General features: G+C 42.5%; 1 protein-coding gene across 1 annotated transcript in view; it reads left to right on the top strand.

Annotated features, from left to right (window-relative positions):
* Positions 1–18,019, top strand: part of gad2 (glutamate decarboxylase 2) — a 101,217-nt gene that overhangs the window by 42,327 nt on the left and 40,871 nt on the right. Inside the window, exons 5-6 of the mRNA XM_072254430.1 lie at positions 1,080–1,170; positions 11,530–11,642. Of these exons, the coding sequence (XP_072110531.1) occupies positions 1,080–1,170; positions 11,530–11,642 (204 nt within the window). The remainder of the gene's footprint in view (positions 1–1,079; positions 1,171–11,529; positions 11,643–18,019) is intronic.

Here is an 18,019-nt window from a genome sequence, read left to right on the forward strand (position 1 = left end):
CTCAACACATTACAGGCCCTCTGGTCCACAATGATGTGCCGACCATGTAGCCTACTCTGGAAAGTGCATAGAATTACCCTACCGCATAGCTCTCTATTTTTCTAAGCTCCATGTCCCTATCTAAGAGTCTCTTAAAAGACCCTATTGTATCCACCTCCACCTCTATCACTGGCATGCATCCCACACACCCACCACTCTCTGTGTGAAAAACCTACCCCTGATGTCACCTCTTTACCTACTTCCAAACACCCCGTGTTAGTCATTTCAGCCCTGGGAAAAAGTCTCTGGCTATCCACATGATAACAGTCTTGTTAAAAGTGTGTAAAGGACATTTGAAACTGGTAAGCAAAAATATGCTTAAGAAGAGTTTAGGTATTTAGCTATATGTTCCAGTATTCCAGTGGCATTCTGAATTTATTGGCAGTTATACAAATTCAGTGGCGAATTTCTGCCATTACAGCTTGGGAGTTAGTAGTTGACACTAGTTTGTGCATTGTTGGTCTTATTTTCTCAAAGCACAAACCTGGACATGTAACTTTGTTTTGCTGTTATAAACTGTAAAGATGTAGATTGCATAGAACCGAATTCTAATATATTATAGGTAAGTTTTTGCTTTTAGAAACAGTTTTATAATAAGGAGGCAGTATCATATAAAAACACTTTATACTGCAATTATGTTTTGCATTCATAAATGTCAAAATCACAATGTGTTATTCTCACTTCCTGACACCAAACTTAATCTCAGTACTTCTCTAACAGCTGTCGTGGGCCAGCAATAACCTTAAATTGTAAATACTTTCCAATATTGCATCAGGCTTAATGCAACAGAAGTAAAACAGCCACAACTCACGACCTTCAAATGAAAGTGCACATTCAAGATTATAAAGATTGGGTGTTAATGTAGTGTCATGGAACATACAATGCAATATAAATAGCACAAGTTGAAAAGTTAAGGTTTTACAGAATGGATTTTAAATTGACTCTATGGGCTACATACCCTCCTGTTTTATTTTAATTCAGCACACTTTAGGAATACAAGCAGAATGCAGAAATTAACATCAGTTGTTGTTTGCTCACAGGTCATCCTAGATATTTCAACCAGCTGTCTACAGGCTTAGATATGGTTGGCCTTGCTGCTGATTGGCTTACCTCCACAGCTAACACAAACATGTAAGTTTGGCTTTGCTGTCGTGTTCTATATTGTGTAAAATGACTTTCTTTTGGACCAAGCCTCGCTAATTAATATTCAATTCTCTTCAGGCTGTGCACCAGCTATTGTTCTGGTCATGAAGTTGTAGAGCACAAAAAGAGGTCCTTTGCTCACCATATTCATATCACTCATTGTACCCACCTATACTAATCCCACTTATCCATAGTCTTCTATGCCTTTACATCCAAGTCATTTTTCTAATACAGAGTTTCAAAACCTAAAGGTTGATAATTCCTTTCTTCCCAGAGATGCTGCCAACTGACTAAGTTCATCCACTAGATTGTTTGTGGCCTGAACATTCTTATAAAGCTGTACCATGATGTCCCAGCTCTTAGGTTCTACACCACAGCCAATGATAGCAAGCTTTCCATATGCATTCTTCACCACATTCTCCACCTCTGCTGCTACTTTCATGGATCTACTCCAGGTCTCTCTGTTGCTCAAAATTTAGGGGACAGCTATTACTGTGTATATCCTACCACGTTCCCCAATTGCATCACCTTACTAAATTTCACTTGCCATCGCTCTGCCCAACTTTCCAGCTGAACAATATCATGGTGAAGTTTAAAACAACTTCCACACCATCTACTGTATAATACCATCAATTTTCATATCATCCACAAGCTTGCTCTTCTGCATTCACACCCAAGTTGTCAATGTATACCACAATTGTTAAGGTAAAATTCTTTATTCACTTCAGCAGTCTGAGGTACTCACCAGCTTCAGGCAGGCTTCACACATACCAGTGCCTAAGGAGAACGTGGTAATCTGCCTCAAAGACTATCATCTAGTAGCACTTACCTCCACAGTGATGAAGTGTTTTGAGAGTTGGTGATGAAACGTATCAACTCCCACCTCAGAACCAACTTGGATCTGCTCCAAGTTGCCTGCAGGTCTACAGCAGATGTCATCTCATTGACTCACCACTCAACCCTGGAACATCTGGACAGCAAAGATGAATAAATCAGGATGCTCTTTATCAACTACAGCTCAGCATTCAATGCCATCATACCCTCAAAACTAACCAATAGGCTTCAAGACCTTGGCCGTAATACCTCCCTGTGCAATTGGATCCTTGATTTCCTCACTTACAGACCCAAATCAGTTTGGATTGGCAGCAACATCGCTTCCGTAATCTCCATGAGCACAGGTGCACCACGAGGCTGTGTGCTTAGCCCCCGCTCTACTCGCTTTACAGATATGACTGTGTGACTAAGCACAGCTCCAGTGCCATATTCAAGTTTGCTGATGACAGGACTGTCATAGGCTGAATCAAAGGTGGTGACAACTAAAACTTTGACAAACTTCTATAGATATGTAATGGAGAGCATATTGACTGGCTACATCATAGCCTAGTATGAAGATATCAATGCTCTTGAACAAAAAATCCTACAAAAACTAATGGATACAGCCCAGCCCATCATGGGTGAAGCAAACCTCACCATTGAGCATATCTGCACGAAGCCATCCATCGCTAGTGAGCTCCGCCACCCAGGTCATGCTCTTTTCTCACTGCTGCCATCAGAAAGAAGGTACAGGAGCCTCAGGACCCACAGCACCAGGTTCAGGAACAGTTACTACCCCCCAGCCATCAGGATCTTGACCCAAAGGGAATAATTTCACTGAACTTCACTTGCCCCATCATTGAAGTGTTCCCACAACCTATGCATTCACCTTAAATGACGCTTCATCTCATGTTCTTGATATTCGTTGTTTATTTACTTATGATTATTATTATTTCTTTCTTTTTGTATTTGCACATGTTGTTGTCTTTTGCACATTGATTGAACACCAAGTTGATACGGTTTTTCATTGACTCTATTTCGGTTATTATTCTAATATGGATGCCCGCAAGAAAATTAATCTCAGGGTTGTATGCAGTGACATATAGGTACTTTGGTAATAAGTTTGCTTTGAACGCCTTCTCACTGCACTGAGGGTATGCTGGGTGCAGGCTGCAAGTGTCACCACACATTCAGATACCAACAAAGCATGTTCAGCAGAACGACACACCATCCAACAAAACAGACCACTACAAGCAACTAAACAACAACAGCAAAACAAGCCGCTTTCCTCCCTTCTCACCACCCACACATGACCCACCCATACACAACTCCAGGACGGGCATTTGGGCCTGCAGTCTCTAGGCTTCAGCCTTCAGGCTTCAACCTCCAGACTTCTGAATCAATCTCCGGGCTTGGATCTCCTGTATCGTGTCCTGGATTAGCTGATGACAGTATCCTAAACTCCTCATTCAAATCTGGAGGTGAAGCACACAGCCTCTGAAAACATCAGTGGTCTCACCCCCTGTTTCTGGGCTTAAGGCTGATTTATACTTGTGCATCAAATTGACGCCGTAGGTACGGTGTAGCTGCGAACCCTATGCAGTGCCTATGCAGATCCCTACGCCGTAGCCTGACACGCACCTCTCCCAAAATGTAAATACGCGTTGCAGCAACGCAGACCGCAACAACTGTGATTGGTCCGCTTGGTAGCATCGCATTTCCTCCCACGTTGCAGTAGCTTCCCACTGGGCGACTGAAGGGCAGGGAAGGAACTCTGGCTGCAATGCTTTCCATAAAGCTTTACAGACCTCCGAAATTATGGAGGACGCATTTCGCTTTTACGAAAAAAGACGCTCACTTTAAACTTGTTTACCCCAAGAAAGACTACCATGACCATGAAGCCTTGCACGGGCAGGTGTGTGCGCATGCGCGACGTGTTTGAATACGTGACGTGCGCATGCGTGACATGCGAATACATGACGTGCGCATGCGTATACGTGCCCGAGTTGCCGAGCGACACAGACACACCAACACACAAGTATAAATGCTCACAACAGTGTAGCCCACTTTCGTAGGCTACGGCGTAAGCTGCTACGCACAAGTGTAAATCAGCCTTTATGATGGTGGAGAGATCAATAACAAAGCAGCTGAAGCATGTTAAGCTGTGGATATTTGTCTGAGAAACTCATGTAGTAATAGTGGCCGATAATTAATCACTATTCACCACAATCAGCTTCCTTATTGCTAGGATAAGAGCACACACTCAGCAGGTCAAGCAACACCTCTAAGAGAGAAGCAGAGTTAATATTTCCTGTTGATGATCCTAAGGCTGTACCATTGTTATATTCTGCATCCTGCTCTCATACAAAATGCAAATAATCTTTTCAGCCATTTTGTACCTGGCTCTCACTTTCACCTTGTCCTTTCTCTACTTCTGTAACATCCATCTCAGGGGAAAGGTTAGCAACCAGTATCTGTTAAAAACTCATGAACTCCCATAGGTGTTCTGACAACAGCCACTCCCACCTTGCTTCCTGTGAGGACTACATTCCATTCTCCCTATGCATCTGTTCAGATAGCATCACCACCCACTCCAGCAATTCAAAATGTCTATATATATCTATAATAAGGGTCGCTGTAAGTTTGCAGTTACCCATTGCTTTAATTCTACTTCCCACGCCTAGTTTTAGTGACTATTTTTCTCTCCACAGGCGACGCTTGACTTGTTAAATACTGCCATTCTGTCTTTATTTTAAACTTTGAGCGTCTGTAGGATTTCTTTGTTTTTATTCCGTTGTTCTAGGAATGACCCCAGTCAACACGGGGTTTTCTACTGATCTAACTTCAGTTTTGCTGGGGGTCCTGATGCACACTATCAAATGCTGCCTCAGTATGAATAACAGCCTTTGTCACTGCACCTCTGCAAGTCAGTTTATTTGTACATGCAGTACACAGGAAGAGGTTGTCTGTCCTGCCTCATCTCTGCCAGCTCTCAGCAGAGCCATCCCCTCATCTCATTCCCAGATGGTTCTCAGCCACGTGGTCTACTTGCGCTCGTGGGCCTTATGCTGGTTAAGGGGTAATTTATAGAAGTTAGTTAACTTACAACACACCTTTGGGATTTGGGGCAAAAATGGAGTATTCAGAGGAAACTCACGTACTCACAGGGAAACATACAAATTCAGTACAAAGAGCACCCGACCATGCCCATGAAGCCTTGCACGGGCAGGTGTGTGCGCATGCGTGACGTGCGAATACGTGACGTGCACATGTGTGTTCATGCCGGAATTGCAGAGCGACGCAGACACACCAGCGCACAAGTATAAATGCTCACAACAGCGTCTGGATCCCTCCAATCACCTTAAAATTATGCCCTCTCATATTAGTCAATTCCACCCTTGGAAGAAGTCTATGGGTATCCACTCTATAAATGTCTCATCATTTTGTACAGCTCTGTCAAGTCACCTCTCATTCTCCTTCACTCCGAAGAGAAAAGCCCTAGCTTACTCAGTCTATCTTTATAAGATATGCCCTTCAGTTCCGGTAGCATCCTGGTAAATCCCCTCTGCATCCTCTCTAATATCTTCCACGTCATTCATATAATGAGGTGACCAGAACGGAACACGATATTCCAAGTGTGGTCTAACCAGGGTTTTATAGAGCTGCAACGTTAACTCGTGGCTCTTGAAATACCCAGACTAATCCGGGCCAACACATATGCCAATTCTCAGCCCAGCTCGACATTCTGTCAATGTCGTGTTGCAACCTACAACAACCCTCTGCAGTATTCTCAATTCCACAACCTTCGTGTCATCTGCAAGTATTTGTCATGAATTTGTTTAGTCATGACATGAGCATTTTCTGACACTGTGGTAGAATTTCAGCGACTTCACCATTGAATCTGCTCTTGAAATTCACTTCCATTAAAATAAGTGGAACCAACTTTTGGAGGCAATGTACAAATCGTGTCCATCATCTCCTTGTGCACTTATCCTATGTGACTGAGGTCAAGTCTTTATGAAGTGGATCAGAAGTGAAGTCAGGACTGAGATATGCCAGTTAGAAATTCATTCAGTGTCAGTGCAGGCCTATATTTTGTTTATATTTTAAATAAGGAAATACATCATATAACTGGTTTTCTCATGCTTAGGAGTTTGTGTTTTCTTATAAGCAATATGGTTTGAAGTGAGTGCATGCAATTTTCTTAAAGTTGAATTTTAGCATAAAGCACCTAGTAGCATGGTTCTGGGCCTGTACTTTCTCGAGTTTTGAAGAATGAGGGGGGATCTCACTGAAATCTATCGAATACTGAAGGGCCTAGATAGAATGGATGTGGAGAGAATATTTCTTGTAGCGAGGGAGTCTAGGACCAGGGGACAAAGCCTCAGAATAAATACATTTAGAACAGAGATGAGGAGGAATTTCTTTAGCCATAGGGTGGTGAATCTGAAATTCATTGCCAAGGATGGCTGTGGAGACAAAATCATTGGGTATATTTAAAGTGGAGCTTGATAGATTCTTATGAGTCCTGATGAAGGGTCTTGGTCCAAAACGTTGACTGTTTATTCCTTTCCTTAGATGCTGCCTGGCCTGCTAAGTTCCTCTAGTATTTTGTGTGTGTTGCCTAGGATTTCCAGCATCTGCAGATTTTCTCGTGTTTGTTGATAGGTTCTTAATTAGTTAGAGCATCAAAGGTTATGGGGTGAAGACAGGAAAATGGTATTGAGAGGGATAATAAATCAACCATGATGGAATAGTGGAGCAGACTCAATGAGCCGAATGGCGCAATTCTGCTCCAATGTCTTGTAGTCTTATGAGATTGGTATACTGTCTCCCTTATAAGCATTAGAGAGAGACCGAGACCATATTACAATGCTACATTCAGGGACCACCTTGTTTTCAAGCTATTCTCTTTGCTCATTTGATTCTCCTCTTCCACACCACTTTTTTTTTGTAGAGGGTTAGCTGTAAACTTCCAATCACCATTGTGTAACTACAAATTTAACTACTCAGAAAATCATCCAAGTTCAGAGTACTAGCCCTCTGTAAAGGAGCAGTCTTATGTTCAAAACAGCCTTTGAAATTCAGTTCCATTGATTTCAGTGAAACTTAATTTCAGAAGCGGAATAGGGCATTTTATAACACTTTGCACTTTGCTGTGCACTTATTCCTTCCCATTGGATAAATTCGAAGGAAAATATGTGTCTTTGCTATGGGCAGGAGCATTATAGCAATGAACTCAACGTAATTTTTCGAATGGTGCTCTTCATTTTCACTGCCCGTGGAGAATTCTAACACCAATGTTTAGCCACTGCGGGCTGAAACAAGCAGTTATCAGTGCTTAATGACCAACACAGGAATATCACGCTGTGGAGAGTCAAAACAAGGCTCTTCGACCTCTGGGGAATCCACATTGTTCAGAGACAGCCAATCATCTGGGGTTGTTCTGATGTTTAAATGCACCAATAAAATAATTCAGCTCTTGTCAACAACACCATTAATGACTAGCTTTCAATCTTAGCTTATTTTTACATTTAGAGAAGATCTCTTTCTGGAACTGAATGATTCCTACTCATGTCAGATCACCCTGTAAGTAATACCCAACCCGGACAAGCAGGAGTGTCTAGCTACAAAGCTACATTTACTCCACTTTGTCATTAGCTGGTTAAAACCTTCAGTTACTCTGTTTGCCAAGACCTCTATACTAATATCAAGCAACACACTTAAAAGTTGCTGGTGAATGCAGCAGGCCAGGCAGCATCTCTAGGAAGAGGTACAGTCGACGTTTCAGGCCGAGACCCTTCATCAGGACTAACTGAAGGAAGAGATAGTAAGAGATTTAAAAGTGGGAGGGGAAGAGAGTTCCAAAGTGATAGGAGAAAACAGGAGGGGGAGGGATGAAGCCAAGAGCTGGAAAGTTGATTGATTTCCTCGTGTTTGCATACTAATATCAGTATACTTTTAAGACATCTTACATGTATGCTATACCTTTAAAGCAGAACCATATGAAGGTATCTTAAGGTTTGGTTCTGCTTATGGTCTTCAATATAATTAGATTTTGCCCCTGTTGGATGGTTTCTCTAAAGTCAAAGTTTATTTGTCACGTGAACATCAAAACTTACAGTGAAATGCGTCTTTTGTGTCAGTGACCAACACAGTCTGGGGGCAGCCCATAAGTGTTGCCATGCTTCTGCTTCCAACATAGCATGCCCACAGCTTACTCGTCCCAAAGGGTACATCTTTGGAATGTGGGAAGAAACTGGAGCATTCGGAGGAAGCTCTACAAACTTCTAGCAGGTAGCGACAGGAATTGAACCTGATGTTCTGCTTGCCAGCACTGTAAAATGCTGCACTAACTGCCAGGTGGTGTGCTGGGTCAGGCAGACAAAACTCCTTTATCCATTCTGTTTGGAGTTAGCTTTGTAATGAAAAGAGTCACTAAGCCAGCTGCTCTAACTTAACCAAATACTATGATGAATGCATTATATGATTGCCAGGTGCACTATTTAATTCCCACGCTTCTGAAACAGTCCATAGCTTGTTTGCTCACAATATACAGCTGAGTACAGGAACCAGTCTCACACCAAAGAACAACATGTTCTTTGCCTTCTCCTTCCAGGTTTATACAGATTAAATATCAATCTCTCCAAAATGTCTCCTAATAGAATTTAGTTCCAATTTCCTTGCAATGACCTTGGAAGAGGACATTGATTCCCTTGGAGGTGAAATAGCTCCTTAAACCAGATTTACAGTAGCTTTCCAGTGTATTTGAGATTAGTTCCTTCTAATTTTGGGTAGCATATATCTAAAAGTTACACGTAATAAATCACGTGATGATGATGACCTACAAGCACAGACACAACTACATGCATGAAATCTGTATTTCCTTATCGGAATGGCATCGGCCAAGGAGTTAGCTGTCTGGCTCCCCAGGTGTTCGAGTGCACATTTACAGTCCAGTGACATATGGCTCACAACTATAAATCTCAGGTCAGTGCAGCGTTGCTGGAGGTAGTGATGCTGTCTCATCTAACCAGCGCTCTGATTCTCTTCTGACCTCCAATGAGGTCGAAGTGGAGTTTCTTCTTTAGCCATCCCATCTGACTATGTGGTTGTCCTGCAGATGCACGTGTTTCCTCCTACATCTCAAAGGCTTGTAGGTGGGTAACAGCGGAGTTGGAAGGGGTGAGCAGTGTTGATGGTTATATGAGAGGGAATAAGCTTCAGGGAAATTAGTGGGAAAATGGGATTGATGGGATTGTCTTGAGAGCTGACACAGGCTCACTAGTCTCCTTTGCCTGGCAGGGGCCTGGAATTCACTGCCAGGGGAGGTGATAGAAGTAGATACCTTTAGATGTGTGCACCAAAGTTCAATACTCCCAAGACCTTAACTTACATCGTCTATTTTCTAGCTTTATTAGTATTCCGAAATGCATTACCGCACAATTATTTGGATTAACTTCCATCTGCTATTTCTTAGCCAACACAGCAATATGATCCTGTAACCAAAGGATAACTTCCACACTGTCAACAATTCCACCAGTCTTCATGTCATCTGTGAACTGATCATACCCCCAAATCTTGCAATGTGTATTATAAGCAGCAAGGGTCCCAGCACCGATCCCAAAGAATACCACAAATCACAGGTATCCAAACACAAAACAATCCACTACCATCTCCTTCTATCTCCTGTGGCAAGTTACTTTAGGTCCAATTTGTCAACAGGTTCTGAATCCCATGGGTCAGACACCCATGTGGCAACTTGTCAAAGGCATTAATGAAATCCATGTGAACTGCATTTACTGCTGTCCTCTCATCAATACACACTGTTAGCTCCTTAAGTAATTCAGTCAAATTCATCAGTTAAGATCTACCCTTGATGAAGCCATGCGAACTATCTCTAATTAATCCCTGCCTCTCCAAGTGATTGTTAACAGTATCCCTCAGAATTTTTTCCCAATAGCTTTCTTATTGTTAACATTAGGCTCATAAGTCTGGAATAAGTTTTTCCCTGCAGCCCCTCTTGAAAAGGGGAAACACATTTGCTCACCAGCCCAAGAAGCTGAATGCAGATACTGCAATGCTTTGATTAATGCCAAATCAAAACCAATAGCCACCAAAAGCAAACACCAGCTCCTCTCAGATCAATTCAGCTTTGTTTTAGATGTTACACAGCTGAATGATAAATTACAAACAAGAGAAAATCTGCAGAAGCTAGAAATCTAAAGCAACATTCATAAAACGCTGGAGGAACTCAGCAGGCCAGGAAGCTTCTATGGAAAAGAGTAGACAGACGATGTTTTGGACGGAGACCCTTCATCAGTCCTGATGAAGAGTTATAAATTGTCCAGTGAAATGCTAAGTTCAGAGGGAGCTTGGAAAACACAGTCGCAATAGGTTTCATGAGACTGTGGGAAGCAAAAGTTTACAGGGAGCCAGGGAACGAGGAACCCAATGCAATTAAAGGAAATACAGGAACCAAGGTCTTAGTGAGTGAACGTGAGATAGGAATTAGCACCCAGTGAGCCAGATGTTGAACCAAAAGGAGCTCCATATAGTCAGTAACAGATCATCAGAGTGTTTGGTTTACTTGGAGATACCATTTAGCTAAGGGTTAGTGATTTCTGGGAAGATGGCTGGATGTTCATTACGTCTTCCCTCATCATGTTCTACAATCTTCCATGGAGTGTGATGTGGAGTTAGCAAACAGTTGAAAGCAAAGATTAGGAAATCAAAGAGCACTAGTTCAGTTTCTCCTCACTTTCTCAACAGTAAACAATTACTAAATTCTCCCATTGCATTGTAAGAGGTTGTGCTGATTCTTACAAAAATGTGATTTGGAAGTGGCACGAACTACACAAAAGGGAGGTTCGGTAATTGCTTTCAAAGTGCAGTTAGATATGTCACAGTTCAGTGGAGAAAAATGGAGAGTTAGACTAATTGTGTAGCTCTGACAATGAGTCATCATTGATATCATTGACCAAGTGGCCTCCCTCATGCTCTATCGCTCCAAGCTTTTGTGCCAAGTTTTTCAATATGTGCTGTACACGTCTATCCCATGGACTTACTCCTCATCTTTGGGAGGAAAAGAGGCAGTATCTTTTCTATGATAGGTTGAGAGTGCACTTTCTCATTCTTATTGCAGGTGCATCTCTCAAGCTCTTCAGGGAAAATCTACATTGCTTCATTACAGAGCCGTCATCTCATCTCAATCACCTCATTTCAGAGATGAATCACTGAAGCACTCGAGATGGCCCTGAGTCAGTACAGACTGATATTCTGGAACTGAGCTCATTGCTGGATCTCCTTCTCTGTTCACCTTGAAAACCATCATTAGCATCTACCACATCAATCACTTTGCTTAACCATTTTCTCTGACAGCAGAGTATAGTAGACACTTGACTACTCACCCTCTGTGTTGTTCCATGAGTCTACACTAACTTTGTTTGCTGTTGCATAGCAGTCTTCATTTATCCACCAGGAAGTAATATGAATCATACTAATGCAATATTATTTATTGTGAATTATCTTCAGGTTCACATATGAGATTGCACCAGTGTTTGTTCTGTTGGAATACATCACGCTGAAGAAAATGAGGGAAATGATTGGCTGGCCTGGAGGATGTGGAGATGGAATATTCTCACCTGGTACGTGTGACTTTGTGACTTACTTTTCTGGTACTGTTAAATTAGGAAGAATAGCAGCCATGGAATAATATGTCATTACTCACCAGATTAAAAAGAAAAGGTGCTAGATAATTACGTAATCTCTTCCAAACTATACCACATGTAAGACAGAGAAGAATCCAGTTATGACTTCTTTAGAAACTTTTTCACCCTTTTGGAATAGTTGAGATTTACACTTGGTAGCCACTTTATTCTATAATGGTGTGGAAACCAGTGTCATCCTCTGCTTCTGTAACCCATCCACTTAAAGGTTCAAAATATAATGCATTCAAAGATGCACCTATGCACACCACTGTTGTAACACGTATTATTCTCCTCTGACCCCATTCATTAACAAGGTATTTTTACCTACACAACTGCCACTCACTGGAAGCTTTTTGCTTCTTGCACCATTGTCTGTAATCTCCAGAGACTGTTGTGCATGAAATGTGCAGGAGATCAGCAGTTTCTGAGATACTCAAACTACCCCATCTGGCACCAATGATCATTCCATCGTCAAAGTCACTTAGATCACATTTCTTCTCCATTCTGATAGTTGGTCTGAACAACAGCAGATCCTCTTGGCAATGCCTACATGTTTTTATGCATTAAGTTGCTACTACATGATTAGTTGATTATTTACGAGGGGTGATTGATAAGTTTGTGCCCTACGGTAGACGGAGATGAATTATACAGCTCTCATTACATGCACATGCAGGTCAACTCTTTGAGTGATTATGCAGAAAGTTTGAAGTTAATAACCCATCTCCTTCTACCTTAGGCCACAAACTTATCAATCACACCTGCTGTGGACACTTTCTGGAGGTTCAAGATCCGTATGCTCCACGACCGTGGGTGTAAATGTAGGAGGGACTATGTTGAAAAATAAATGTGCTAGGTTTTTTAAAATTGACTCCTTTTACCTTAGGCCACGAACCTATCAGTCACCCCTCGTACATTAGGTATACCAGTGTACCTAATAAAGTGGCCACTAAGTTTATGCTTTGCTTAGACTTTCGGGCTAAAATGCCAATTGCTTTGTCAATACATAACAAGATTAGCTGAAACATGTCACAATGCTTGCTAAAGTAGTGAAATATTTAGCCTTGGAATTTACTGTAAATTTCTGATGTAACATTGGTCTAAAAGTCGCAATGCAAAAGTTCTTTTTTTTTCCTCAGAGAATAATGTAAAAGTGGTTTTAGCAGATTTTACACCAAATCCAGTAAGTTCAAATTCCTCCAAAAATTTTCAGTTACTCCCAAGTTACATGTTCTTAAAAGTATTACTTCAACTCGGCAACATGGTGTCAACTGGAGGCCAAAGATCAGTAAAAGTGAGTTTCCTTCATTTATACTTATTCTGAGCATATCAAATTTGCATTACCCTAATCAAAACACACACAAAATGCTGGAGGAACTCAGCAGGTCAGGTAGCATCTTTAGAAATAAATGAACAGTTGACATTTTGGGCCAAGGCCCTTCTTCAGGACTGAGAAGGAAAGGGTAAGATGCCAGAGTAAAAAAGTGGAAAGAGGGTAACAGGGATAGCTGGAAGGTGATAGATGAATGCAGGTGGGTGGGAAAGGTCAAGGGCTGGAGAAGAAGGAATCTGATAGGAGAGGAGAGTGGAACATCGGAGAAAGGGAAGGAGAAGGGTGCCCAGGGCGAAGTAATAGGCAGATGAGAGGTAAAAGGTCAGAGCAGGGAATAGAGGAAGAGGGTGGGGTAGATTTGTTCACCAGAAAGAGAAATCCATATTTATGCCATCAGGTTGGAGGCTATCCCAACGGAATATAAAGTGTTGCTCTTCCACGTGAGGATAGCCTCATCTTGGCACATGAGGAAGCCACGGACCGACACATCAGAATGGGAATGGGAATCAGAATTCAAATGTCTGGTCAGTAGGAACTCCTGCTTAGAAAACATAGAAACATAGAAAACCTACAGACAATTCAGGCCCTTCGGCCTACAAAGCTGTGCCTAGCATGAACTACTTAGGCTTTACCCATAGCCCTCTATTTTTCTAAGCTCCATGTAGCCATCCAGGAGTCTCTTTAAAGACCCTATTGTTTCCGCCTCCACCACCGCCACCGGCAGCCAGTTCCATGCACTCACTGCTCTTTGCATTGAAAAACTTACCCCTGACATCTTCTGTGTACCTACTTCCAAGCACCTTAAAACTATGCCCTCTCATGCTAGCCATTTCAGCCCTGGGAAAAAGCCTCTGACTATCCACACGATCAATGCCTCTCATTATCTTGTACACCTCTATCAGGTCACCTCTCATCCTCTGTCGCTCCAAGGAGAAAAGGCCAAGTTCACTCAACCTATTCTCATAAGGCATGCTCCCCAATCCAGGCAACATCCTTGTAAATCTCCACTGCACCCTTTCTATGGTTTCCACATCCTTCCTGTAGTGAGGTGACCAGAATTGAGCACAGTACTCCAAGTGGGGTCTGACCAGGGTCCTATATAACTGCAACATTACCTCTCGGCTCTTGAACTCCACTTGTGGCGGATGGTGCAAAGGTACTCCACGGAGCGGTCCCCCAGCTCACGATGGGTCTCTCCAGTGTAGATGAGGCCGCATCGGGAGCGCTGAACACAATAGGTGACCCCAGCAGATTTGCAGGTGAAGTGTTGCCTCACCTGGAAGGACCATCTGGGGCCCTGAATAGAGGTGAGGGACGAGGCCCATGGGCAGGTGTGGTATCTGGGCCGGTTGCATGGGTAAGTACCAGGAGAGAAATTAGTGGTGATGAAGAAATGGACAAGGGAATCAAAGAGTGAGTGATCTCTGTAGAAAATGGAGTGTGGCGGGGAGGTAAATATATGTTTAGTGGCAGGATCCCTTTGGAGATGGTGGACATTGCGGAGGATAATTTGTTGGATGCGGTGGGTGATGGGGTGTTAGGTAAGGCTACGAGGAACTCTACAACTGGTGGGAGGATGGGGTGAGCGCGATGTACAGGAAATGTAGGAGGTGCAGGTGAGGGCAGCATCAATGGTGGAGAGAGGGAAACCCCATTCTTTAAAGAAGAAAGACATCTCTGATTTCCTGGAATGAAATGCCACTTCCTGGGAACAGATGCAGCGGAGATGAAGAAACTGAGAAAAGGGCATAGCATTTTTACTGGAGGTAGGGTGGGAAGAGGTATTATGGAGATAATCGTGAAAATCAGTAGGCTTATGAAAGTTGGTTGAGAGTCAGTCTTCAGAGATGGAGACAGAGAGATCGAGAAAGGGGAAGCAGGTGTCAGAGATGGATCAAATGAATTTAAGGGCAGGGTGGAATTTAGAGGCAAAGTTGATAAAATTGATGAGCTCAGCATGGGTGCATGAAGCAGGGCCAATGCAGCTATCAATGTAGTAAAGGAAGAGTTGGGGACTATATCTGGAGAAGGCTTCGAACATAGACTGTTCCACGTAGCCAATGAAGTGACAGGCTTTGCTAGGGACCATGTGAGTGTCCATGAATACCCCTCAAGTTTGGAGAAAGTAGGAGGAGCCAAAGAAAAACCGTTTGAGGATGGTGACCAGTTATGCCAGATGGAGGAGGATGGTGGTAGAGGGGGATTGGTTGGTTCTTTTGTCAGGAGAGGAGTGAAGAACTTTGAGCATTCTTGATGGGGATAGAAGATGAGGCAGTCAGGGCCAGGGAATTGAAAGTTACTGAGGAGATCGAGGGTATGGGAAGGGTCATGGATGTAGGTGGGAAGGGTCTGAACCAAAGGAAATAGAACCCAATATGTGTTCTCTGGCTTCTAAAAAGTTCTCTTTACAAGCAAGTTGTTCAAACGTTGCATAAGTATTTGTATCTAAATAGAAAATTCAACCTCTGACTTCAAAGGAATGACTCAAATCAAGTGTATAATGATATAACAAATCATGCATTGATTGCTGCCAATTCACGATCAGTTTTAGGCAATTGAGCATTAATGATTGTGTAATGAATTCTGAATCAGATTCATTGTTACTGACTGACGATATGGAACATGTTGTTTTGTAGCATTGGTATAGTCCAAAGACACTAAATTGCTGCAAATTACAGAATAAATAGTTAAAAAGAAAGGAATAACAAAGTGTTGTCCATGGGTTAATGGACTGTTCAGAAATCTGATGGCAGAAGGAGAGAAACTGTTTCTGAATCACTGAGTGTGGGTCTTCCGACTCCTATACTTCCTCCTCGATGGCAGTAACGAGAAGAGAGCAGGTCCTGGATAGTTGAGATCCTTAGTGTTGGAATCTGCCTTCTTTAGGCACTGCCTCTTGAAGATATCCTTTTTGGCGTGGAAGGTTGTGCCCGGGATGAACCTGGCTGGGTCTACAAGCCTCTGAGTGTTTGCTAATATACATCTAAAGAAATCTGTAAGTCTTTGGTGACAGACCAAATCTCCTGAAACTTCAAACAAAGTAGAGCCCTGCCCCTAAACTCTCTGTATCTCACTTTTAAAAGCCTCCTGCTTGCCAGAAATCTCTTCACCTGTTATCAGCCTGACACAATCAACCCTAGCTAGTTCCTGTCTAATGCCATCAAAATTAGCCTTGCCCCAATTTAGGGCTTTAACTTGTGGACCAGCCCTATAATTTCCCATAATAATTTTACAACTAATAGAATAGTAGTCACTGGTCCCAAAGCAATAAGTTACTTATCAAAATAGCCAACAATCTGCAGACCTGTTTTTTTTTAACATTTTATGAAGAAATTCCCACACATGACCCAATTTCTATTAACGTTCAGCTTCACTTTATTGAGAGTAATTTGAAGCCAAACTGGAACAAGTCTCCGAATTCATCTTTTTTCCAGGTTTCCATCTTGCTATCAGATTCGACATTGGATCATAACACTCTGCAACACCACTGAGAGGAGTCTGTGCAATATCTGTATCGTTATTTGGAAAGTTTTTTCATCTGTCATTCATGTAGTGATGCTGTCTGTAGATCGAGCAACCATTTACTTCACCCAGTTGTTGAGGGACCAGCAGCATTGTAGATAATGGAAGGGCTGACAGTGATTAATTAATTTTTATAAGGCAGTTAAAAATAATATTCCCTGTCTCACTGCAGCTGTCCTACTGTTCAATGGTGAGATTTTTCTTACATAATTCCAAATTACACCCTAAAGGTATTGGCACCATTATTGACACTTAGAAATATCACCTTGTACTTTTTTTAGACTGCTCCATGTCGAAATCAGGTCAAGGAGAGTGAAACGATTTGTGGTGATGCAAATAATGTAGTCCTGTCAGGAAGAGGAGAGCAAAATTCAACTCTTGGGCTGGAGGTGTAGAAAATGAGCAATAATAGGTGGGGTTTTTGAATAAGGTAGTGGGTACATTGTCTTCTGAGGGGTAAAGTGATGGAACCATTATGAATTGGCTTGTCTGACAACTCAATGACTAAACCCACAGTATTAGTGAATGTTGTGAGATACTTTAGCTCATCCCACCACTGAATCCACACACCATGGTCTTCAGTGTATACACCACGTCCTTTAGCTTTGGATGAGGCTAAGGAGAAGTTTAACTGCAACCTTGATAAAACCTCAGTCCACATCTCAAATGGAGACTAACTGATCCCTGCAGGTGACTTGAGGAAAGGGGATACAACCCAAGGCAAAGGTTAAGTAGAAAAGACTCACTTAACCGGTGTCTTTCTGTTGACCAAATGCTTGGAGCATGGCCTCGTTATAAGAAGCACCCTGCTACATCAGAGAGACAAGTGCAAGATGGCACTTCAAGTATTATGACATGCTAGGGTATATCATTAATTGCACAAGGAATGAAGAAGATTTCTGCATGTCACTCATGTCAGGACATAATCTTGGACTTCTTGATGGAAAGACCCCAGTCAGTTTGATTTGACAGCAGCATCTAAAGCTCCATCGCGCTGAGCACTGGTGCCCCCCAGGGCTGTGTGCTCAGCCCACTGCTCTTCACATTGCTGATTCACAACTGCACTTCTAAATCCAGCTCAAACCGCGTCATCAACTTCACTGATGATAGGACAGTGTTTGACCTCATCAACAACATTTGTGAGTCAGCATACAGAGAGGAGGTAGCGAGGCTTGTAAAATGGCAAGAAAACAGCACTCTGAGTGTCAACGTGGACAAAACAAAACAGAACAGATGATTGTGGACTTCAGGAAGTTGCAGGTTGACCACTTTGCATTGCACATCAATGATTCTGCATGGAGAGAGTAAAGAGCACAAAGTTCCTTGGTGTGCACATAACAGCTGATGTAACCTAGACCCATAACATCTCCTTTTAGTAAAGAAGGCACGGCAGCATCTACGTTTTTCTTAGGAGATTGAAGCGGGGAAGTCTCCCTGCCCCCATTCTAACAACTTTCTCCAG

The sequence above is a fragment of the Mobula birostris genome, chromosome 3 (assembly GCF_030028105.1).
Source record: "Mobula birostris isolate sMobBir1 chromosome 3, sMobBir1.hap1, whole genome shotgun sequence".
NCBI lineage: Eukaryota > Metazoa > Chordata > Chondrichthyes > Myliobatiformes > Myliobatidae > Mobula > Mobula birostris.